This window comes from Pelophylax lessonae, assembly GCF_965119305.1.
Source record: "Pelophylax lessonae genome assembly, chromosome: 3".
In the NCBI taxonomy this organism is placed as follows: Eukaryota; Metazoa; Chordata; class Amphibia; order Anura; family Ranidae; genus Pelophylax; species Pelophylax lessonae.
The window spans coordinates 496,431,681-496,455,878 of NC_138770.1; the positions used below are offsets into that span (position 1 = coordinate 496,431,681).

General features: G+C 49.0%; 1 protein-coding gene across 2 annotated transcripts in view; it reads left to right on the forward strand.

Annotated features, from left to right (window-relative positions):
- Nucleotides 1–24,198, forward strand: part of HEATR5B (HEAT repeat containing 5B) — a 181,648-nt gene that overhangs the window by 98,177 nt on the left and 59,273 nt on the right. For both annotated transcript variants that reach the window (XM_082250254.1, XM_082250255.1), the window contains exons 25-30: nt 36–217; nt 13,645–13,713; nt 13,793–13,972; nt 20,211–20,448; nt 21,702–21,956; nt 22,105–22,232. In XM_082250254.1, the coding sequence (XP_082106380.1) occupies nt 36–217; nt 13,645–13,713; nt 13,793–13,972; nt 20,211–20,448; nt 21,702–21,956; nt 22,105–22,232 (1,052 nt within the window). The remainder of the gene's footprint in view (nt 1–35; nt 218–13,644; nt 13,714–13,792; nt 13,973–20,210; nt 20,449–21,701; nt 21,957–22,104; nt 22,233–24,198) is intronic.

Sequence of the window (24,198 nt, forward strand, 5' to 3'; positions counted from 1 at the left end):
ATACTCTCATTCTGGCAATTATTTTTGTTTTGCAGATGACCTTTTGGTTTTGCATCTCTCTGACCTTATTCGGATGGCTTTCATGGCTGCTACTGACCACAGCAACCAACTTCGTATGGCTGGTTTACAGGCTTTGGAGGATATCATCAAAAAGTTTGCCTCTGTTCCTGAACCTGAATTTCCTGGGCATGTAATTCTAGAACAGTATCAAGCTAATGTAAGAAAAATATGCTTAGCGAAATATCCTTCACACAGCCTGTTAGCAGCTGTTTTGTGAGCACGAGAGTGCAGCGTTTTATTTTATTACACAATTCAGAGGTGCAACTATACCATGGTCAAGAAAAATATATTTAACAAATACCTTGAATAATATATTAATCTGTATTTCTGTAACCTTGTTTGAAAGGGATTTGCTCATCAATTACTAAACCCTCACTTACTCTATCCAAAATTAAACCAAAAAAATTTACCTTTTAGTTCTATCCTATGGATAACAGGAGTGCAGTTCATTCTGCACTCCTGTGACCCGTTTTCAGCAGAAAGCTGGCCTGAAGTCCGTTTTCTGCTGACGTCACAGAAGTTGGTCCAGGCACCGCCTCATCACGACCACGGAGTCAGGATCCACCAGGTGCCTGAACCAACACCTGGCTCAGCCTCTCAGCAAGCCTCTGAGAGCCTGAGCCAGCCACTCCCCGCCCCTCCACGGCCCAGCACTCCAATGAGCGAGGAGGGGGGCAATCAGCAGCTCTCTGCTTTGGGAGCTGTCCGGTGTTCGATTGCTCGGTTCTCAGTGTAGAGGCACCGGAGGACAGATGCTGCATCCACCTAGGTAAGTATACACGAGGGGGAAAAAAAATCAAACCCATACTTCTCTTTTAATTTATTAGTTCGGTCTATACAAATCTGCAAGTGCATCTAACACTCCTCCCCCCAGATTGACAATGTTGCTGTCTAAAAGTTTGTCTGTTGCTCCTACATCCAGAGTGGAGACACCCTAAAGACAGGAAGTGTAATACTGGCTGGATCACTAGGTGACAGTAAAGGGAAAAAAGCCTTAGAAAAAGGATTGATAAGCTGCGATTGATAAGCTGCAATAGACTGGTGAGATGTCTCCAAGCTTGTTTGTAGGAGGGGCAGTAACCATGTGTGCCCCAAAGCTGGCAGTTTTGTTTTCTCTTTCGTTCATCGACTGACACAGCGCTGCATAAATCCTAACTAGTGGGTTATTTTGCCTCCTCCAGGAGTAGGACTAGGCAGAACAAAAAACACCTGGCTACGCCCATGGGCAGTCCTCAGCTGGTATATAACACCCCTCTCTGCTCTTGGTAATTAGTTTTAATCTGTCTAGTCAGGAGTAAGGACCTAGGCTCCCGACTGGGATCTCTGGTCCTAGCAACTTTTTCCTTCCTTACATCTTTTTTTTATTTTTTCTCTTACAACTAACTGCCGGGCTAGGCGACCGCAGCTACACGCTAGGTCGGCTGTGACCTGGCCTCACAGACAGAGGCTGCCCCGTGAGTTAAACGTCTTATAGGGTCGCATACGACTGGGCTTGGGTCTGAGTCGCAGTGGTCCCTTGGCCGACAGCTCCCCTACTTCGGTGGCGAGGAGTTCTGTCTGGAGAGTTACCCGCACAATGGAAGGGGAAGTACTAGGGATTGACCGACTATCGGCAACACCGATATAGCGGGGGCCGATATGCACTTTCCCCGATATATCGGAATCCGCCCCTGAGGTTACCAATATTGCCAATATTTAGGGAAAGTGCATGTACTGGAGTGAGGCCTGCAGCTAGAGGCATCGCCCCAGTACCGGTGTCCATAGCCGACGGTTGGCTGACTTGTAATGACAACCGATGCGGCTGAGAAGCTGCTCGGCTGTCATTACAAGGAGCGGGAGGGCACGCCCCCCTCACGCCGCCTTCCGTGGCTTTCCCGGTTCTCCTGTCCCACCGGCAGACCCGGGCATCCTACCTCCACCGCCGCCGAAGAGAGGACCCGATCAAAGCCGCATTCAGCTCTGATCGGGTCTCCATGTAAAAAACCCAGAAGTGATGTCATGACATCGCTTCCTGGTACTCAGCGCAGAATTAAAAAAACTGACAGCATTCAAAACAGCCAAACTTGGCGTTTTGCATGCTTTGCAGTGCCGAGGAGGGGTTTGGGGTCTTTTAGACCCCCAGATCCCTCCACAAGAAGTACCTTTTGAATTATTATTTTTTTTTTTTTACATTTTCGAAAATTTCAGCCGATACCGATATCCGATGACCAAAATATCGGTATCGGCATTAAAAAAACGATATTGGTCGATCACTAGTAAGTACACCCCCTATCCCCTTTTTCTTTTGGGGGGGACGTGGGTAACCTACAGGGACGGTCGGGCCTGCAGGTTCCCTCCTCCCATCCTTAAATCCCTCACTGAGCTGGGCTTCCCCCACTCCCTTTCCCTCCTGTCTGAACCTGGAGTCTGATGGGGGGGGGGGGGGGGGTCCCAGGAGTCTGATGGGGGGGGGGGGGGGTCCCAGAGCAGGGAATGCAGCAGGGACCCCTGGAGTCTTCCCCACTCTGTAAGTGTCCTGACATAGTGTGTGTCCCACCCTGATAGTCTGGAGGGGTCCCAGTGTAGGCGACCCCTAGGTGCATGCCCTGCTGTTTGCAGGGGGGGTCCCAGTGCAGAGACCGGTGCAGAGTGCACAGCAGAGTCTCCCCTAAACGTGTGTCCTACCTACCTTGCAGAGGGTGCATTAAAGATCCTGGCAGCATGTTCCAGTGTAGCTGATGGGGGCTATTTTCCCCATAGTCTAGCTGGTCCCTGGTTGGCGGCCATTTTTGTGTAGCCAAATGATGTCACGGGGCCATTTTTCCTTTAGTCTAGCTGGTCTTTGGTTGGCGCCCATGTTTGTGTATCGGAAGATGTCACGGGGATGCTAGAGGACTGAGACCTCGTGGAGATGCCGAAGCTCCTCTTCCTCCTTAGTTTCCTCTTCCTGTGCCCGGGACATATGAACAAGGATAGTGCTCCTCTGGTCGGTAGGGTGAGTCTTTGGTGGGCTCTCTCTCCGCTGATAGGTACCCTGAGCCTTGGGGGGGATCCTTTAGTGGTGCCAAAAAGAAAAACTGCAAGGTTTTCCTTCTCTTTGGAGCCTTAGGGTCACATCTCCCCCACCGACCCCCCTCATGGAGGTGGCAGGTCTCTCAGAACCCCAGCTTCCCATTGTTGCACTGACAGCGGTCCTGCAGTCCTTAGTTCCCATGTGGAAGTGGCATGTGGGCAAATGCCCAGGTGGAAGCGTCCCCGCCTTCCTCCGCTCAGTCTGTCTCATCTGATTTTGAGCCTGATGCCGCCGTTGACACGGCCCATCCAGGGGGACTTAATATCACACCCCCTGATCCATCGGATAGTGAGGATGATTTCTCCATGTTCGCAGCAGCGAATGAAAAAACGCTGGTAGATTTTAAAGAGATTTTAAAATGGAGGATGCGGCTGATGTAGCCACAGACATGGCTGTGTCTTTTGCTACACAGAAGTCACCTCGCATTCCAAAGGTGTTTCTTTATGTGCCTTATTTTGACAGGTTTCCCTGTAAGGAATGGGAACAGCCAAAATTACCGTTTGTGGTCCTCAAACATTTTTCTGTACGTTACCCTTTTGAGGAGTCACTTTTAAAGACGTAGACTAGTCCACCAGTGGTGGACCCTCCTGTGTCCAGGTTGAATAAAGCAATCATGATCCCAAAAGAGGAATCCCCATCCTTTGACCACTTGCCTACTGGGCACTTATACCCCCTTCCTGCCCAGGCCAATTTTCAACTTTCAGCGCTGTCACGCTTTGAATGACAATTGCGCGGTCATGCTACACTGTACCCATATGAAATTTTTATCATTTTTTTTCACACAAATAGAGCTTTCTTTTGGTGGTATTTAATCACCTCTGGGTTTTTTATTTCTTACAAAAAAAAAAGAAAAAAGACATAAGATTTTGAAAAAAAAAAGTTTTTCTTATTTTCTGAGAGTAAATTTTGAAAATAAATAATTTTTTTCCTTCACTGATGTGCGCTGATGAGGCGGCACTGATGGGCACTGATGAGGTGGCACTGATGGGCACTGATGAGGTAGCACTTATGGGCACTGAGAGGCGGCACTGATGGGCACTGAGAGGCGGCACTGATGGGCACTGATGGGTGACACTGATGGGGGGCACTGATGGATACTGACGGGTGGCACTGATCAGCACTGATGGGCAGCACCATCAGTGCCCACACTCAGTGCCCATAGTGCTGCTAGTCAGTGCCCATCAGTGCCTAGATGAGCAGGCACTGACTGTGGGCACTGATGGGGGGCACTGTGGGCAGTTGTGGCATTTTATTCCCCTCTTCTGTAATCAGGGCACTGGTGATCAGTGCCCTGATTACATTCCTGTGTGTTCCCTTACCGTTGTTCGGGCTCTCCTCTTCCTCACACTGCAATCTCCGTGTGAGGAAGAGAGCTGGCGATGAGAGATGATCTCATATGTTTACATATGAAATCATCTCTCATTGCACGGTCCAATCACGTGGTAAATGGCCGCTGTGATTGGCCATTTACCATGATCTGTGATTGGCTGTGTCCAAGGGACACGGCCAACACAGATTTTCCCTGATGCGCGGGCGCGCGGGGAGCCTGTTACTGGGAGGCCGTTTAAAGACGGCCTCCCGGAAATTCAAGTCTGCGCTGTAGCCGTATTTCGGCTATAGTGCGGACCGGAAGCAGTTAAGGACCTGGCAGACAAGAAAGCGGAGGCTGTGGCACAAAGCATGTTTACTATGGCTGGTCCAGCGTTGCGGCCAGTCTTTGCCTCAGCCCTGGTGTCTCAGACCGTAACTGAAACTGAGTTGGTCCATGGTCTGCAGTTTCTTTGTGATGCAGCCTTGGATACAGCTCCTGTGCTGTCCAAACTTTGTTTCAGCGGTAGTGATTAGGCGCTGGCTGTGGCTTAAGAATTTGTCCACAGACCCAGGCCTCTAAGAAAACTCTCATTGATCTGCCCTTTCAAGGCGTTCGCCTGTTTGGGGCTACCCTGGATGATATTATTAAGGGTGTTACGGGGGGGGGGGGGGGGAGTACCTTTCTGCCACAGTCATGGAAGGGAAAGGAGCCTCGTAGCAGACGGGGGCCCTCCTTTCTCAGCCCATAGAAAATTATTTTGTGCTTATGGGATAAGGGAACTAGATCTTTTAATTCTTCCCCAGGAGGTTCCAAGTAACCTTGGTCTGGTAAGCCTAGAGCTAGCTTCTCCAGACCCGCAGACAAGACCCCTTCAGCATTAAGGTCTGCCCTCACCTATATAGGGGTGGGACATCTTCGCTGGTTTCCGGTGAATCTTTGGTGAGTAACTGCAAAATCCTGCAAAGATTCAGATGATGTCCCCTTATCCCTTTCCAGGGAATTACATTACCTAGGTCTGATTTTAGTTCTGATCAGGGTGATCCTTCCTCTAGACAAATCTCAGGAACCACAGGCCATGATTCACCGGCTGCTGTCACAAAGACCGTTTTCTCTCCCGATTTGCATACAGGTTCTGAGTTTGGTGGTATCAGCCTTCAAGACAGTTCTGTTTGCACAGTCCTACATGCAGCTCCTTTGGCAGGTTTCGGCTCCACAGAGGATACTGAGGTTCGTGGCATGATTACAGATTCCTCTGGCAGAAGCTGCAGGCATCCAAGGGCCATAGTAAGGCCAACATTATCCTCAGCTCAGGCTTCTTCCACAGTTCCTGCGAGGAATCAAGAGTGAGGATCTTCCAATCATCCTGGTGGCCGTAAACGTCCCTTGGGGGCTTCCTCTCAGAGAAAACCAGTTGTCCCAAGGGCTAATCTACCATCCTGCTTCACAGTCGCTGGTTTTAGTGACTTGGCTATTAAAAGCCAGGTACTGAGGGATAGATGTTTGTCTGGATCAGTGATCCCGATCATGGTGAAGGCGAGGAAGTCATCTTCCAGCAAGATATACCATCGTACGTGGAAAGTGTACATTTCTTGGTGTGACTCGATGGCGCTCATCCTCAATCCTTTTCTGCGGCTCAGTTCTTAACCTTTCTTCAACGGGACGTTGATCAGAAATTGGCGTGTCTACCTTGGCAATCTTCTTTCAGCAACCCCTAGTCATGCACTCTTTAGTCCATACATTCATTCAGGGGGATCGACATGTGGCTCCACCTGTATTGTCTCTTGCCGCCATGGGATTTAAATTTAGTGTTTTCAGCTCTCCAGAAACATACATTTGAGAATATTCAGAATATTCCCTTGCCTGCGTTATACCAGAAGGTGGCATTCTTGGTGGCTATTATCTCGGCCCGCAGGGTATCGAAGTTGGCGGCTTTATTTTGTTGCAGTCCCTGTTTGGTGGTCCATAGGGATAAAGTGGTTCTTCGTCCCTGTCCACCATTCCTGCCCAAAGTTTTCTGACTTCCATTTGAATGAGGACATTGTGTTGCCTTCCTTGTGTCCCATGCTGGCTCATCCCAAGGAATTTGCTTTGCATACCTTGGATGTGGTTCATGATATTCGGGTGTATCTGGCAGCTACTGAGTCAGACTCGCTTTTTGTAGTTAAAGAAAGACCAAGAAAGGGGCTGTCCGCTTCTTCGAGTATCATCTCCAGATGGATCAGACTGACGGTGACTCAGGCCTATTCCATTAAAGGTCAGGTCCCACCTTTCCCTGTCACGCCGCATTCTACTCGGGCGCTGAGTGCTTTTTGGGCCTCCTGTCATCAGGCTTCAATATTGCAAGTCCGTGCATACCTTCACAAAATTCTATAAGGTAGATACTTTGGCATCTGCGGATGCTTCTTTTGGCCGCAAAGTTTTGCAGGCGGTTGTTTAAGAGGGGCTGTTCCCTCTTGGGGATGTTTTTACTTTAAACCTTTATTTCTCTTACGTCCTCCGACAGTCGCCGCCCCTTCATATTCGTCACCAATGGGTTATTGACCTTTGCTCCGTAGGAGTGGCTAGACAACAGAATATGTTAATATCAAAGCTTTTAGCATACCCCACCCCCAGGGGGTGGTTCCCTTAGTCAATACCCTCCTGCATTCCAACCTCAGTTTTCATTTGTCTAGCTCAGGAGTAGGTTAGACGTTTCCTGTGCTGGGGCTTTTCAGCCTTAGCTTCTTCTCTCTTTTTGATTTTATTTGGAGTTCTTTACTTAGCTGTTTATTTTCACCTCTAGTCAGGTCTTCTGATGAAGATGATCGTGCGGTGCTGGGTCTCGGGCTGGCTTCCCTGGTTATCCGGGGGTTCAGGGCCAGTGGCTTCCCAGCCTGCCATCGAGCGTTCAGCTAGGTTTCCCTGGCAAATATGAACGACCCATCCCTGTCCGCTGCAGGGATGCTGCAGTGAGGTGGCTACCTCACTGGACGCCATGCGGTTTCGCACCGCAATTCCACTGCGTCCTGGCTGCGACTCTCCCTGTCCTTGGTGCAGCGGTTTGATCGCTTGTGCAGGCTCCCTACGCCATCCGGATGGTAAGTGTATTTCTGTGTGGGGACCTGTCTGTCTTGGGTGTCAGTCTGGGACTGTGGGACCCTGCATGTCTGTGCATAATGCTGAGCTCCCTGTCAGTATAGCTGCTCTCTGTGGGCTGCAAGGGGGGGGGCTCTCCTGCTCTGCTCTGTGTAACAGGCTGTGTGACATGCTGTGTGCTGTGAAGGACATGCTTGTGTAAGACATGTTGTGGGCATACTGTGCGGCGGCCGCTACTGCAGTCCGCCATTTTTTTGTGACGATTTTGTGGTGACCGACCCTGTGTGGGAGAGCGCCGTTTTGGCGCCAAACGCCGCCATTTTGGCGGCGATCGCGCGGGCCACATGTCAGTGTTTCTGCCTCTATAGCCTCGGCCGGCGGCCATGTTTGTGTAGCCTTACATAGGCTTTATGTGGGCGGTCAGTCTCGCATCACTTCCTTTTGCTCTGAGGACAGCGATCGATGAAGCAGCAGCCTGTGTGACCTCTCCAGGTTTTACCTTCCATTCCTGTATTCCTTGCCTTTGTATTCCTAGCCCGGTGGGTCAGTGTGTTTCTGTGAGTGCGGTGAGCGATCGCCGCGGCCTTAAAGGGGCAGTACTTCTTTTTTTTTTCTAATTTACTGGGGCATGGATTCTCAGGAAAGCAAGTTTCCTCCCTCCTTGGTAGGGGGCTGCTGCTGCTTCCCCTGAGGGGGTTGATCTGGCTGCTATTGTGGCTAACCTTGCTGCTCAGGTGCAGATGCTGGTGGCTGATCGTTCCACGAAAAGGCCCAGGGTGTCCATTTCCTCTGATTCAGAGGGCGATGGGGATGCTATGGCTGGTGTGCCCTTCTCAGGGTCTCGTTCTTCTTTAGACCTTGCGGGGTCTGAAGGGGAGGCTGAGGTGGAAGGGGTTGATAATTCTCCCCCTGGCTCGTCCGAAGAGCTTGCAATCATGGATGAGTTGGTTGCTTCTATCAAACAAACGCTGCATTTGGAGGATGAACCATGTCCTCCTGCTTTGATGTCCTCTTATGGGACACAGAGAAAACGCAAAATGTCGCAGGTTTTTCCTTGCTCTACGGAATTTCAGCGCGCTGTTGAGGAGCAATGGCGCAACATAAAGAAACCTTTTGCTGTGCCGAGTAGGTTCAAGCTGCGTTATCCTTTTACACCGGCTACTGATGAGCGTTGGTGTGTGCCGCCTCAGGTGGATCACGCGGTGGCGATTTTGAATAAATCCACTGCGATTCCTGCTGAGGATACCCCGGTGTTCCGGGACCCTACGGACTGGAGATTGGAGTGTCTGGCCCGTCACTCTTATACGGTTGCGGGCTCTATGCTGAAGCCTATTTTTGCTTCCATTATGGCGGCCCAGGCTATTGCCGATTGGACGCAGTTGCTCAGGCGCGCTCTGGTGGCTGACTCTGCTTCGCCGTCGACATTGGCTATGGTGGATCAGATTCATCAGGATGTCATGTATTTGTGTGATGCGGACCTAGATATGGTCCCTTTGGCTGCGCGTCTGCAGAGTGTGGCCAATCTTCTCGGAAGACTTTGGCTAATTTGCCTTACGCGGGCTCTCGCCTTTTTGGCGAATCCTTGGATACTCTGATCAAGGGTGTTTCTGGGGGTAAGAGTACTCTTTTGCCCCAGTCTCACAAGTCTAAGTTTGTTCGCGGTAAGAAGAATGCTTCGTTTAGGCCCTCTCAGGGGTCCTTTCGTGCGTTTCGGTCGCACTATAAGGGTAAGCCCTTCAAGGGACAAGGCTCCCAGAAGAAGCCGTGGGCAGGTAAGCAGAAGTCCGGCCAGTCCGGGTCCGCTGCCCATAACAATGCGGCCTGAAGGGGCGCCCTCACCCAGTTCTGGGGTGGGGGGACGTTTGCTCGGTTTTCTTCAACCCTGGCTGGCCCGCGTTCGGGACAGGTGGGTTCAGGAAATCGTTCGATCTGGATACAAGATCGAGTTTCTCTCTCGGCCGGCGGGCAGATTTTTTCCCTCAAATCTTCAGCTGTCTCCGGAGCGCTTGCGGGATCTGCACCTGGGGGTGCGGGACCTGCGGGCTCAGGGAGTGGTGATTCCGGTGCCTCATCGGGACAGATTTCGGGGGTTCTATTCAAATCTGTTCACTGTGCCCAGAAAGGAGGGCAAGGTACGTCCGATTCTGGACTTGAAAGCTCTGAACCGCTTTGTGCGGGTTCGCAAGTTCCGCATGGAATCCCTGTGCTCGGTGGTGGCTGCCCTGGTTCCGGGGGAATTCATGGCCTCCATCGACTTGAAGGATGCGTACCTTCACATTCCCATTTTCGAGGGTCACCAGCAGTACCTTCGATTCGCCATTGCGGAGGATCACTTCCAGTTCGTGGCGTTGCCCTTTGGTCTCGCCTCGGCTCCGCGGGTTTTCACCAAGGTGCTTGCGCCGGTTCTGGCTTTGTTGAGAGCCCAGGGCATCTGGATCCTGGGGTATCTGGACGACATTCTGGTTCGGTCTGCGACCAGTCAGGGCCTAGTGAACGACCTGTCCGTCACGATGCAGACTCTGCAAGAGTTCGGTTGGACGATAAATTTTCCAAAGTCGACGCTGTGTCCGTCGGTTCGTCTCCCTTACCTGGGAATGATCCTGGACTCTGTTCAGGCGAAGGTCTTCCTGCCGGAAGACAAGCTCCGGAAGCTTCAAGAAGAAGTCGGGTCCCTCAGGGACTTCAGTGTTCGTCCCTCCGGACGTGCATGAGGTGTCTGGGACTGATGGTCTCGGCTTTCAAGGCGATACCCTTTGCCCAGTTTCACACGCGGGGTCTCCAAAGGGAGATTTTGGCCAGGTGGGACGGACGACCGCAATCTCTGGATCTCCAGATTTCGTTGAGTCATCGCACCAGAAGGGACCTTCTGTGGTGGCTCCAGTCCCCGGCGGTGTCGGGGGGCAAGTCCTTTCGCCCTTGCTCGTGGACTGTGATCACCACGGATGCCAGCCTGTCGAGCTGGGGTGGTGTTCTGGGCGTTCTGTCTGCCCAGGGAACTTGGTCGGAGGAGGAATCCTCCCTTCCGATCAACATTCTGGAATTGCGAGCGATAAATCTCTGCCTTCGGCGTTGGTCGGACAGGCTGCAGGGCCGTCCGGTTCGGGTGCAGACGGACAATGCCACAGCGGTGGCCTACATCAACCACCAAGGGGGCACCAGGAGTGCCCGAGCGGCTCGGGAAGTAGCCGACATTCTGTCTTGGGCCGAGACGCACTTCCCGGTGATATCTGCTGTTCACATTCCGGGGGTGGAAAACTGGCAGGCGGATTATCTGAGCCGCCAGACCCTGGACCAGGGAGAATGGTCCCTTCACCCGGATGTCTTTCGGATGTTGTGCGAGAAGTGGGGGTCCCCAGATGTGGACCTGTTCGCGTCTCGTCTGAACAACAAGGTGAAAAGGTTTGTGGCAAGAACGCGCGATCCTCGGGCAGACGCCTCAGACGCGTTGGTGGCGCCCTGGCATCAGTATCGTCTGATGTATGCCTTTCCACCGATTCAGCTGCTGTCCAGGTTCCTTCGGAGGTTGGCCTCGGAACCGAAAACGGTGATTCTGGTGGCACCAGACTGGCCTCGCCGGTCTTGGTACGCAGACCTCGTGAATCTGGCGGTCGACGCTCCGTGGCGTCTGCCTCTTCGAGACGATCTCCTGTCTCAAGGGCCGATATTTCATCCTGCTTTACAGTCGCTGGCTTTGACGGCCTGGCTGTTGAAACCCAGATCCTGAAGGATGGGGGTCTATCCCCTGAGGTCATTCACACCTTGATTAAGGCTAGAAAGTCCTCTTCGGGGAAGGTTTACTACCGTACTTGGAAGGCCTATTTTGCCTGGTGTGAGTCCAGGGGGTATTCCCCTCGTTCATACTCGGTATCAAGGGTGTTGGCTTTTTTTCAAACGGGCGTGGACCAGCGTTTGGCGTTGGCCACGATTAAGGGTCAGATTTCTGCTCTGGCCGTTCTCTTTCAGCGCCCTGTGGCGTCTAATTCTTTAGTTGGCACCTTTGTTCAAGGGGTGCGGCATCTGGTCCCTCCTAGGAGGGAGCCTTTGCCTCCATGGGACTTGAATGTTGTTCTGTCCGTGTTGCAACATGCTCCTTTTGAAAAAATCAGGGAGATCTCCTTGTCTATGTTGTCCAAGAAGGTTGCCTTTTTGGTAGCGATCACTTCGGCTCGCAGGGTGTCGGAGCTGGCTGCCTTGTCCTGCTGATCTCCGTATTTGGTGGTTCATTTGGATAAGGTGGTCTTGCGTCCTAACCCGTCTTTCCTTCCGAAGAGGATCTCGGAATTTCACCTCAATGAGGACATTGTTCTGCCTTCGCTTTGCGCAAAGCCTAAACATCCAAAGCAAGTGGCTTTGCATTCCTTGGATGTTGTTCGGGCGATCGGGGTTTACCTGTCATCGACTGAATCCTTTCGCAAGACGGATTCTCTATTTGTCCTTCCAGAGGGACCTCGGAAGGGCATGGCGGCGTCGGCTTCTACCATCGCCAAATGGATCAGACAGACCATTGAGCAGGCCTATGCTTTGAAGGGGAAAGTTCCCCCCATGCCTGTGAAGGCACACTCTACAAGATCTCTGAGTGCGTCTTGGGCCTGTCATCATCGGGCTTCTGTGGCCCAGGTGTGTAAGGCGGCGACTTGGTCGTCCGTTCACACCTTTTCAAAATTTTACAAGGTGGATGTTCAGGCATCGGCAGATGCTTCCTTTGGCCGCAAAGTTCTTAGTGCGGCAGTGCCTTAGGGTCCCTGGTTTGGGTCCTTGGCTGTTGTGGTATTTTTACCCCTGGGTTACTTGTTCTTTCCTGGGTTGTTGCTCCTGTTGAGCAAGTTTTTTTCATGTTGCCCAGTTGGTTTCCTTCCTTTGGTAAGGTTCCTTTCTCTGATGTGGGTATTGCGTTGCCTTAGGCGCGGCTGCTTTTTTCCCACCCCTCATGTCTACACTGCTTTGGGACGTCCCATTGGTGACGAATATGAAGGGGCGGTGACTGTCGGAGGACGTAAGAGAAAACTGAATTTTTGTAAAATCTTACCTGTAAAATTCCTTTCTCTGAGTCCTCCGACAGTCGCTCTTTTGGGGTTTTGTTTATGTTCTCTACTGCTATGCTACTGAAACTGAGGTTGGAATGCAGGAAGCAGGAGGGTATTGACTGAGGGGACCACCCCCTGGGGGTGGGGTATGCTAAAAGCTTTGATATTAACATATTCTGTTGTCTAGCCACTCCTACGGAGCAAAGGTCAATAACCCATTGGTGACGAATATGAAGGGGCGGCGACTGTCGGAGGACTCAGAGAAAGGAATTTTACAGGTAAGATTTTACAAAAATTCAGTTTTTTCAGACTGGGCTCCTGTGATCCAGTTAAGGCTCCTGCGTCCTGGTTAAGGGTGCTTATGTTTAGCCATGGGTTATTTTCCCCACCCCTCATTTTCCTTTTGGCACCGCTTTTGGACCTCCTACTAGTTATGATTTATGGAGTTCTGTGTCCATTGATGAACGAAAGAGAAAATTGGATTTTTGTACTTACTGTAAAATCCATTTCTCTGAGTTCGACGACACAGCACCCACTCCTCTATGGAGTTCTGACACTTTGAATACTGCTTGCTACTAAACTGATTGCCTAGAGCAGAGAGGGGGGTTATATACCAGCTGAGGACTGCTCATGGGCGTAGCCAGGTGTTTTTTTTTTTTTTTTTTCCTGCCTGGTCCTACTCCTGGAGGAGGCAATCAAACCCACTAGTTATGATTTATGGAGCATTGTGTCAGTCGAACTCAGAGAAATAGATTTTACGGTAAGTACAAAAATTCTATTTTTTCACAGGACTTTATTTGAAGATTAGAGCATTGGGTGGTGCTGTTAACAGTAGGACCTGGCACCTTCTGATATCTCCTATATTGCATCTGTAATACTTTGTTGCTTGAAATGTTGAAATGGTACTACAGTGTTTCTTTTTTTTATTAAAAACAAATAGAAGCACTCACAGGTTTTGCAGCAGAGATAAATTAAAGCAACAGCATTTTTATTGTCAACATTTCTCTGTCGTTCTTTTTGTAAAATAGTTTCCAAGGCTTTTTTTTAAGATTGTGGTTTTTATTGCTTTTTTTACAAATGCTTACCTGCTGCAGAAAACTAACCATAAATGTAATTTCCAGGTTGGTGCTGCACTACGACCGGCATTTTCACAGGATACACCCTCAGACATTACAGCAAAAGCTTGCCAGGTATAATTGTTTGTGCTCTAAATAGTTAAGGCAAAATTTCCTAGAACATTTGACAATGACATTTGTGTATTGTTCTTAGGTGTGTAGTGCCTGGATAGGAAGCCGAGTTGTGAGTGACCTGAATGATCTTCGCAGGGTGCACAACCTCCTTGTCTCCTCACTAGACAAGGTGCAAGCAGGAAAGGGATCTTCAAGTCAGCTTTACCGGGAAAGTGCCATTACTATGGAGAAACTGGCTGTATTAAAAGCTTGGGCAGAGGTAGGTATGTACGTGATTTACCCAGCAGTTTGTTTTTACTTCCAGTCCCTGGTAATTTTCTTCATAGATATTTATTGGGAAATACAAGGCTGTGCTGGCATTTTTGAGAGGCCATATAGCATGGAGTTCCAGTGCTCAATCTTGCAGCACTTAATTCTGAACCAGCTTATTTACTTTTTTGCCTGATTCTTTGTTCACCAGAAAAGCAATTGAGGGGAATTGACTGACCACGGTTACATTTTGCCTCCGTTAAACCCTGACCCGGGACTGGGGAGTGGGCTGATAAACGCAATGCATGGGACACTAAACTCTAGTCAGTAGCCTGGAAAGGCCCCCTGTGAACAGCCTGGGTAGCACTTGCAGGAGTAAAGGTGAGCAGATTCCCAGAATTAAAAACATATCACCCTAGCACTTGGAAGAAAACACTGACATAATGGCCATCATCTATATTGTATATAGACAAAAAGGGGGAACAAAAGTATTATAGCATTCTGTATACCATCTGTGTACAGAACGCCTCCGGGTAGCCATATTGCCTAGCATTTTACAGAAAAAAAAAGCATTGCAGATAGAAAAGTAAAGGTAAATTAGCTTTCTTTCATTGACAGGCACAGCTCCTGATTGTTCTTAACCGTTGGGTTATACTACCCCCTACAGGAGTAGGACACTAGGCACGAAAAAGGTTGACTACGCCTTTGGGCAGTCCCAGGGGGTATACACCCACTCTTAGCTATATGCACTTATTTTTTTATTTTATTTTTTTTTTTTTTTCGGCCTAGTCAGGAGTAAGGACCTAGTTCCTTGCTGGGATCTCTGGTCCAGGCAAATTTTTTATTTTTAAATGGAATTTTTTTCCTCCTTTTTTTATTTTGATCCTGTGAGAGCTACAATCAAGTGCCAGACTGGGGGACGAACTGGATAATCTAGATCCTTAGGGATCCCCCAGTCCAGCCAGGGATTGCGTGCAGACGGCAGCTCCACGCTAGGTCGGCAGCGACATAGCCCCACTGGACAGGGGCTGGCCCACGAGTTAAACGTCTCACGAGAACGCAAACTGTCTTCGGCCTTAGTCGCAGCGTTTCCTTCTGGCCGACAGCCACCCACATCCGGATGAAGCAGTGGTCTGTCAGGAGCGGTGCCCATCCTGTTCCTGGTATGTTAAATAGCTGTCTCCCCTCTACCCCTGGAGGGTTTTGGGGTGGTTGTGGGCCCCTCCCTGGCATGGTGGAACCCCCGAGTCCCCCCCCCCCCTCCCCCCCAGCCCACTAAAAATCTGGTGGTCACTGTGGGTCTTCAGGCTCCCCCCCTCCCTGGGTGAGGTTATGAGCTGGGTTTTGCCACATGCTCTTAAGGGGGCCTTGTTTGAGTTGCTGCTGACTGGGTTTAGCCTGGTGCACAACGGGGGTTAAGCAGGATTCCTTGCCACCCTGTGGGTTGGTGAATGGGGCAGGGATGTCCTCTGGGCTCCCTGCTGCAGTTGTTGGGCTGGGGGAGCGGATTATTTGGCATCCACGCCTCACGCTGCTGGATCTGGCCCCAAATTTAGGCCGCAGCTTTGCGGCCTACTGGTCAGGAGCTATGTGAGGCGGCCCCAGTGAGGGTAGCTGAAGCCACTACCCTCTATTTGGGCATCCGCCCTCCCCTCTGCTGCTCTGGGGGGTCGGCTATGCTGAGGCTCGTGTCCAGGTGGCTGGGCATCCACAAAAATTTAGGCCGTGACTTGCGGCCTACTAGGCCATGAGGCCGAGTTGGCCTCCATTGGGGAAGGGCGGCCCCGGTAAGCCTGGCTGGAATGAGTCCACTTGCCGCTGGGCCTCCACACTAAGTGAGGCCGCGGCTTGCGGCCTACTAGGCCATGCGGCCAGCTTGGCACCTCTCTTGGAAAGCGTGGCGCTGTGGGGGTGGTTTAATTTTTGATGGCAACCATGCCGCCATTATTGTGGAGTAACCTACCCCTTTTAGCGCTGCGGGACCATCCAGATACCCTGCCTGCATGTCCGCGTCAGAGGGTGGCCCCCTTAAGGGCACCATTTCCTATTGTGCAGGCCTCTGTGAAGGGGCTCAGAGGGCGACCCCTTGTTTTTTTGCGGGGTCAAGTAGGTGGTCCATTCGTGGACCCTGGGTCGGCATTCCCCTTGCGGAATTGCAGTCAGCGGGCCTCCCCTGCCTTTGTGGAGCTGGCGGATCCGTTGATCCAGGGGCTGCAGTTGATCTGTGATGCCTGTTTGGATGCGGCTCTTTTGATTTTAGGCTGTCTGTATCAGCAGTGGTCCTTCTGTTTCTTATTTGGATGACAATGCTGCTCTGCGGACCGGACTTCTAAGAAGGCCTTATCTGATCTCCCCTTTGTGGGGGATCGCCAGTTTGGAGCTTCCTTGGATGACATTATAGGTCCCACAGGGGGGAAGAGTATCCTTCTTCCGCAGGCTACCGTGGGCCATTCTTCTCTGTCCCTAAGGTTTTTTTTTTTTTTTTTTTTTTGTCCCTCAAGGGATGAAAATCCTTCAGAGGATCTGGTCTGGCAAGCCACAAGGGGCTCTTCCAGACCTGCAGACAAAGCTTCCTCTGCATGAAGGGGCGCCCTCACCCGTATCTCGGTTGGGGGGACGTCTTTGCTGATTTCCGGATCTGTGGACCTCTCTGGTATAGGTGGTGGAACCTCCCGGTTTCAAGATTAAACAAGGCAACCATGATTCCAGTTGAAGAGTCCCCAGCCTTTAACCGCTTGCCGACCGCCGCAAGTAGATTTACTGCGGCGGTCTCAGCCCCTCACAGGCAAAGTGACGTAAATATACGTCACTAGCCTGTGAGGCTCTGGGGAGCGAGCGCGCGCGCGGTCACGGACCCCCCCCCCCCCCCCACGCGTGTGACCGGCGGACCCAATGTCCGCCGCTCACTCTGCGATCGTCGGGGGAGAGGGAGAAAGGCAGGCAGCTTGTGTAAACAAGCTGCCTGTCATTCTCCCCTGTGTAGAAACACTGATCATACGGTTCTACTATGTAGGACCGTTGATCAGTGTAACTACAGCTCAACAGACAGCCAATCACAGTTAGAATCACGCCCCTAGGGACACACACAGCCCCTCCCTCTCAAATAAAGTTAACCCCTTCACTGCCAGTGTATTTTTACAGTAGCAGTGCATATATATAGCACTGATTACTGTAGAAATGTCACTGGTAACCCCAAAAGTGTCAAAAATGTCAGTCAAGGGTCCGATCTGTCCGCCCCAATGTCGCAGTACCGCAAAAAAAAATCGCAGATCGCCGCCAGTACGCGTTAAAAAAAAAACAACAAAAATGACAAAAATCTTTCCCTTTTTTAGTAAACGCAATAACTTTTGCGCAAACCAATCAAAATTTTGCGATTTTTTTTTTTTTTTTTTTTTTTTTTTTTTTTTACCAAACATATGTAGCATAAAACAAATTGGCCAAAAATGTTAAAAAATTTTGATTTTTACTTTTTTTTGGGGGGAATTTTATATAACAAAATGTGAAAAATATTGTTATTTTTGCAAAATTGACGCTCTTTTTTTGTTTATAGCGCGTGATCAAAAAATCGCACAGGTGATCAAATACCACCAAAAGAAAGCTCTGTTTGTGGGAAAAAAGGACGTCAAATTCGTTTAGGTACAGCATCACACGACCGCGCAATTGTCCGTTAAAGTCACGCAGTGCTGAATCGCAAAATACCCCCTGGTCAGGAAGGGGGTAAAATCTTCCGGGGCTTAAGTGGTTAAGGACCCAGATGCAAAAATTCTGCTCAGGGGATCTGGACACTGGAAGAGACTACTAATCAATGTCTTGGTACTCCGAGCGATCTGACTGTGCCTGGAACATTGAACGGATCGTCCTCAGGTATGTCCAGTGCGCATTTAATCGGACAATGCCACTGCCGTATCCTGGCGGCTCTGAAGGTAGCCGGCATTCTAAGGTGGGCAGAACAGTTCGTTCCAGTTTGGAAAAGTGGCAGGTGGATTACCTAAGTCGGCAGGTGTTGGACCAAGGGCAGATTGGTCTTTTCATCCGGAGGTGTTTCATCAGATGTGTCTCCAGGGAAAGGTGCAGAGGTTTGTGGCTTGGTCACGGGATCCTCTAGCGGATGCAGCTGATGCGCTGGTGGCCCCCTGGGGTCAGTATCGTCTGATTTACATAGTTGCATACATAGTTTGTGAGGTTGAAAAAATACATCAGTCCATCCAGTTCAACCTATGATGCCAAGACTTCTACGCAGGAACAAGGTAGAAGGATTCCGGTCATTTTAGTGGCCCGGACTGGCCTCACTGGGCTTGGTACCCCGATCTGGTCGCTGACATTCATTTGAAGCTTCCTCTCAGGGAGGATCTGCTGTCTCAAGGACCAATCTTCCATCCTGCTTTACAGTTGCTGGCTTTGATGGCTTGGCTGTTTGTTGAACGCTTGGTGCTGATGGATAGAGGTTTGTCTGAGTCAGTGATTTCTACGTTGTTAAAAGCTAGGAAATCTACTTCTAGGAAGATCTACCATCGTATGTGCAAGACGTACATTGCGTGGTGTGAGTCTCTTGAGGTTCATCCTCGCTCTTTTTTTTTGGGTGGCTCAGATCTTGACCTTCCTTCAACGAGGGGTTGAGCAGAAACTGGCCTTGAGTACCATCAAGGGTCAGGTGTCGGCCTTAGTGGTCTTTTTTTTTTTAAATGGCCCCTGGCCACATACTCCTTAGTGCATAATTTTCTTTAAGGAGTTAGGCACTTGACCCCTCCAGTGCGGGGTCACTGTTGCTGCCTTGGGACCTCAATTTGGTGCTCACAGTCCTCCAAAAGTCTCCTTTTGAGAACCTACGGGAGATTCCCCTGCTTACGCTGTCCTGAGAGGTGGCCTTTTCGCTGGCTTTGACCTCTGCGTGCAGGGTGTCAGAATTGGCGGCATGACCCTGTGGTTCACCTTACTTGGTGGTTCACAGTGATAAGGGGGTTCTTCGCCTCTGTCCCTTGTTTCTTCCTCAGGTTGTCTCTGATTTTCATTTGAATGAAAACATTGTATTGCCTTCCCTGTGTCCCAGGCCAAAACATCCAAAGGAAATTGCTTTGCATGCCTTAAATGTGGTCCGGGCGATTAGGGTGTATCTGGCAGCTACAGAGTCTTTTAGGAAATCAGACTCCATGTTTGTGCTTACGGATGGGCCTCGGAAAGGGTTGTCCACTACCTCTGCGGACATTTCCAGGTGGATCAGACAGACTGTGATTCAGGCCTATTCCATCAAGGGCCAGGTTCCTCTTTTCCTATCAAGGCGCACTCTACTTGGGCGCTCCGTGCCAACTGGGCCTTCCGTCATCAGGCGTCGGTGACGCAGGTTTGCAAGGCGGCCACCTGGTCATCCATGCACACTTTCACAAAGTTCTATAAAGTGGATGTGTTGGCATCTGCAGATGCTTCCTTTGGCCGCAAGGTTTTGCAAGCTGCTGTTGAGAGGACCTGGTCCTCTTTGAGGGTGTATTGCTTTTTTTTTTTAGGTGAGCTCCAGTTGTTTTGGCTGAGCTCCTGTTTACCTGGTTGGCTATAGTTAACCTTGGGAATTTCTTTTTCGCTGTTCCCACCCCTCATGTTTAACACTGTTTTGGAATGTCCCAATGGTTAAGAAGATCAGGAGCGGTGTCTGTCAATGAACAAGAGAAAAGAAAAAAATTGATTTTTGACTTACCGTAAAATCCATTTCTCTAATGTTCATTGATGACGGACATAAAACCCACTCCCCCCTGTGGAGTTGTAATTCTTCTGACACTGTTTTTTTGTAACAAAACTGAGTACCTATAGCAGAGAGAGGAAGTATACCCCCTGGGACTGCCCATAGGCATAGCCAGACTTTTTTCCTGCCTAGTGTCTTACTCCTGTAGGGGGACAGTATAGCCCAGTGGCTAAGAAGATCAGGAGCTGTGTCCGCCAATGAACATGAGAGAAATAAATTTTTATGGTAAGTCAAAAATCCAATTTTTAAGCAGAAGTCAGGGCATTCATAACACCGAGCTGAATACAATTGCTCACTGTATTTATCTCCCCCCTCCCACACACACACACTCTGTCTGGTAGTTTCTCGTGGTCCTGATTAAATGTTTTTTTTTAAAAGCAAAAGGGAAAACGTTTAAAAATGGAAAAAAACTTGGAGCTGCTGTCTATAGCTTGTGAGCTGATAAAATGGTTTCTTACAGCATGTTCCAGCATTGGTGTTGTGAATATTAATAATATGAAATGCATTTCTTTAATAGGTGTATGTTGTTGCAATGACCATTAAAAAGGAAGCTGAAGGTAAGCCCAAAAAAGCATTAAAAACCAATGATGATGAAGACCTAGACTTGAACTCATCAGACGAACTTCCCCCAGACAGCCTGATATCTTTAGTGGAGTCAGAGCTTTCAACACTTAGTCGACTGTGGTCAGCTGTGCTCAAGGATTATGCACTCCTTACCCTGCCACCTGAGTTTGCAAGTCAGCTTCCACCTGACGGTAAGTTTTCAGTTTTTGATTACTGTGAATTTAGATTTAATGGAAAGTTGAGAATGGGGATAGGGCGTGACTATAGGTGGATGGGGGAAAGGGGGTGTGGTTGTGATTTCAGGGGGGGGAATATTGCTCAGTGGCATTGAGTTTAAAAGGAGGGGAGGTCCACTTCCAAAAGACATAGGGTGACAAGAGGGTGCATAGAATGAGAGCATGCACAGGCTTTGTAAAGGAGTCTGAGAGCAACCGGGCCAAGTAAGAGATGACTGCAGTAGAGAAGCTTTTAGGTGGTTTCTCATTAACTCGAACAGTTTCTCCGGCAATGTAAATGGGGAAGTGGGCGGGGGGCACTCCTATAAATACTCCTGGCTGGCAGCTTTTGTCAGTAGGGGAATAGAGGGTTGTATGTGGGGAGCGAGCACAGTAGTTGTATCTACCTTTGGCTGCTTGTAAGCGCTATAATGTGACCACACAGACCAGCCAGATCTTAGCAGCAGTGGAGCTCTGAAACTGGCTGCTGCGGTTATGCTCCTCTCAGGCTCCCACAGCATCTCTTTCTCCAAAAGTGGGAGGGAGTGTAAGATACCCTGGGATTTGTGCTAGGAGCCCTGCAAGGGACTGCTAAATGACAAAAGACAGGCAGTGGAGGAAATTGCTGATTTGGGGGTTGCATTAGAAGTATCTTACAATCTTTTGGCCAGTAGATCAGAAGTGGGGAGGGGAAGAGCAAGGAGGAAGGGAACTCAGTAATGTAGGCGGAGTCCCTCAGTGGCAAAGCAAAACAGACAATGTTCCCAGTGGAATATGTGTAGACACCTTAAAATTATTTTCTTGGAGGCCATTGAGGTGCTCAGGTTCCTTACCTCTTTTCTTATGGCTGTTGCTTTGGTACTACTTATATAAGGGTTGTACCCCATATAGCTGTCCTACAGTTTGTTTTATGCATTGTCCAAGCCTCCTGTAGGCAGCAGCATAATCCAGTTGTTTAAAAATCCTGTTCGCCTCAATGGGCACTAAGAAAACTATATGGCAAGAACAATTTTGTTTTTTTGTTTTTCTAACCCTCAATACTAACCTGTCCCTGTTGCTGTCTGTCAGGTATTGATGCTGAAAGTTAACACTCCATTAAGATATTTACCCTGAAAATAAAAGTTTCTTATTAAATTGGTTATTATGTACACTTTTGAAATATATTGATTGAAAACGTCCAACTTTTGATTTTTTTAGTTGTTAAAAATAATAATTTTGATAATGCATAGGTGGAGCATTTTATACCCCAGAAACAATTGATACAGCAAGACTACATTACCGCAATTCTTGGGCTCCAATCCTGCATGCTGTAGCACTTTGGCTGAATTCTGCAGGGTTTAATAACTTTGAAGTCCCAGATGAAGCAACAGTGTTGGGATCCCAGAAACGAAACACCACCATTACAATGAACCAACCACCAGGAACACCACCCAGCCCCAAGTCCCTATTAGAGCTGAACAAGGATAGAATGCATCTTATATTAGGTAGGTTGCTTAATATTTTTGTAATGCTGTTGTGCTGTTAACGCTTTTACCTCCCGTTAATTTGTATGTAAATAACAGGTGAGCGCTAGATTTGTTCAGTAGTGTGGATTGCACAAGTGGTCAAAAAAATTATTATTTGTGTCTTTAGGTATAAGTATCCAGTTCTTTTGTGCACCACGACCCGAGGAACCCATTGAACATGTTACAGCTTGTCTGCAAGCTTTACACATACTTCTGGATTCTCCCTTTGCTAGAAGTCATATAGCAGACGATCAGGTATGTTTGAAATGGCTTCTTTTAGCATTTTTAAAATCTGGTTTGGTCTTTCTGTGTATCTCCTTTTATGTTCTAAAGTTTATTTGGTTAAATTTATTTTCTAAACTGCAGCAGTTATTTCAGGGGCATTCTAAAGCTGGCCATTTCACTTTGTGGCTGGCCCTGTCTTCAACCCGACATCCTTCAATTTAATAAAATGGTGGAGCCAGGTGAAAACCTGTCGGCCGAGCAGCAATTGCACCTGCAGTCAGGGTATACTGACAGCCACTTGACATGGTTAAATAAAAATACAATACCTAAAATGTGGATGGATGACTCTCTCTGCATGGCATGGATCGAGGAATCTGGTTTTTTTTTTTCACCCTGCAGGGCTGCAGAGAGTGAAGGTTAAGCCATGCCCTGGATTTTTTTTTGTATTTAGATAAGGCATGTTTCATTTAAAGCCTAGAAGGTAAAATGTTATTTTCATCGAGCAGTACACACACTTTTAGTGTTACTAAGGGCTCTTTCACACGGCCGCTCCGCTTGTCCGCAAATCATCCTATTTTTTTTTCGGATGATTTGCGAACATAATGTAAGTCAATGGCACTGCGGATGTCAGCGGAATACCATCCGCTGACATCCGATTTTCTTCCTTTCAGTTCTGTTCCGTTTTTTGGAACGGAACAGAACCCTATTTTTTCATCCGTTCAAAAAACGTAAAGGAAGGAAAATCGGATGTCAGCGGTGTCATCCGCTGACATCCGCAATGCCATAGACTTACATTATGTCCGCATATCATCCGCAAACAGATGGGATGATATGCGGGCATACGGAGCGGATGACACAAATGTCACCCGCTCCGTGAAAAAAAAAAAAAAAAGTCCCGCAGCGGAGAAGAAATCCGGAGCGGCCGTGTGAAAGAAGCCTAAGGCTTCTTTCACACGGTCCGCCTCCGCAGGCGGATCCGTGTTGCTCAGCAGGGATCGATCCGCGATCCCCGCTGAGCCGGGCGGATGACAGCTCCGTCTCCGCTTGCAGAGCGGAGAGGGAGGTGTCTCAGCACCCGCTGCCCTCTATGGGGGATCGGAGGATAGCGGACCGCTTGTCCGCTCTCGTCAGATCCGCTCCGCTCCGATTACTGAACGGATGGAAAAATAGGGTTTCCATCCGTCCAGATTTCAGCACAGGATCGGATGCGGATGGCAGCGGGTGTCAGCGGAGGTGACCTCCGCTGACACCCGCTGCCCCATAGAGCTGCATGGAGGATCCGATCAGATCCGCCTAAAAAACTGACAGGCGGATCTGATCGGACCACCCGTGTGAAAGAGCCCTACGTCTGTAGAGGAATTTGTTTACTTGAGCCTAAGGCTGGCCATACATGTGTCGAATTTCGAAGGAACATTCTTTTGCAAATTTAGAAATTTTGTGCGTTTTGTGATTTCAATGGCGCCACCATTGATTTTGAAATTCGACCAACCCAAGCCTTTAATTTCACCTAATATTTATTCAGAAAATAATTTTTGTGGCCTGAGAATCTTCTTTTTTTTCCAGGAATTTTATTTTCTTGCAATCATGCACATTTCTTTTTTGATTATATTTTTCGCACAATTCTCCCATCATTGATTCGAAAATCGTTTTGTTTTTCAAAAAATTTACAACCTGCCCAATCACTCAAATCCGATGACCGCATGAAAATCGGCTGTTGCTGCAGCCCACTAATGGTGCGAAATTTGAACGAATATTCTTAGATAAGACTTTCAAAAGAAAATTCTATGTAAATTTGACCCATGTATGGCCAGCCTAAGGCTCCATTCACATCTGAGCAGAGCGATTTTCAGGCGTTTTTTATTTAAGAGTTTTTGAGCATTTTTGGAAGTGTATTACAAGCATTTTGGAAGTATATTAAAATCCTTTTACAGCTTCAGGCATTTTTGTTTAGCCAATAATAAATAACAGTGCAGCGCTAACAAGTAGTTCCCAGATA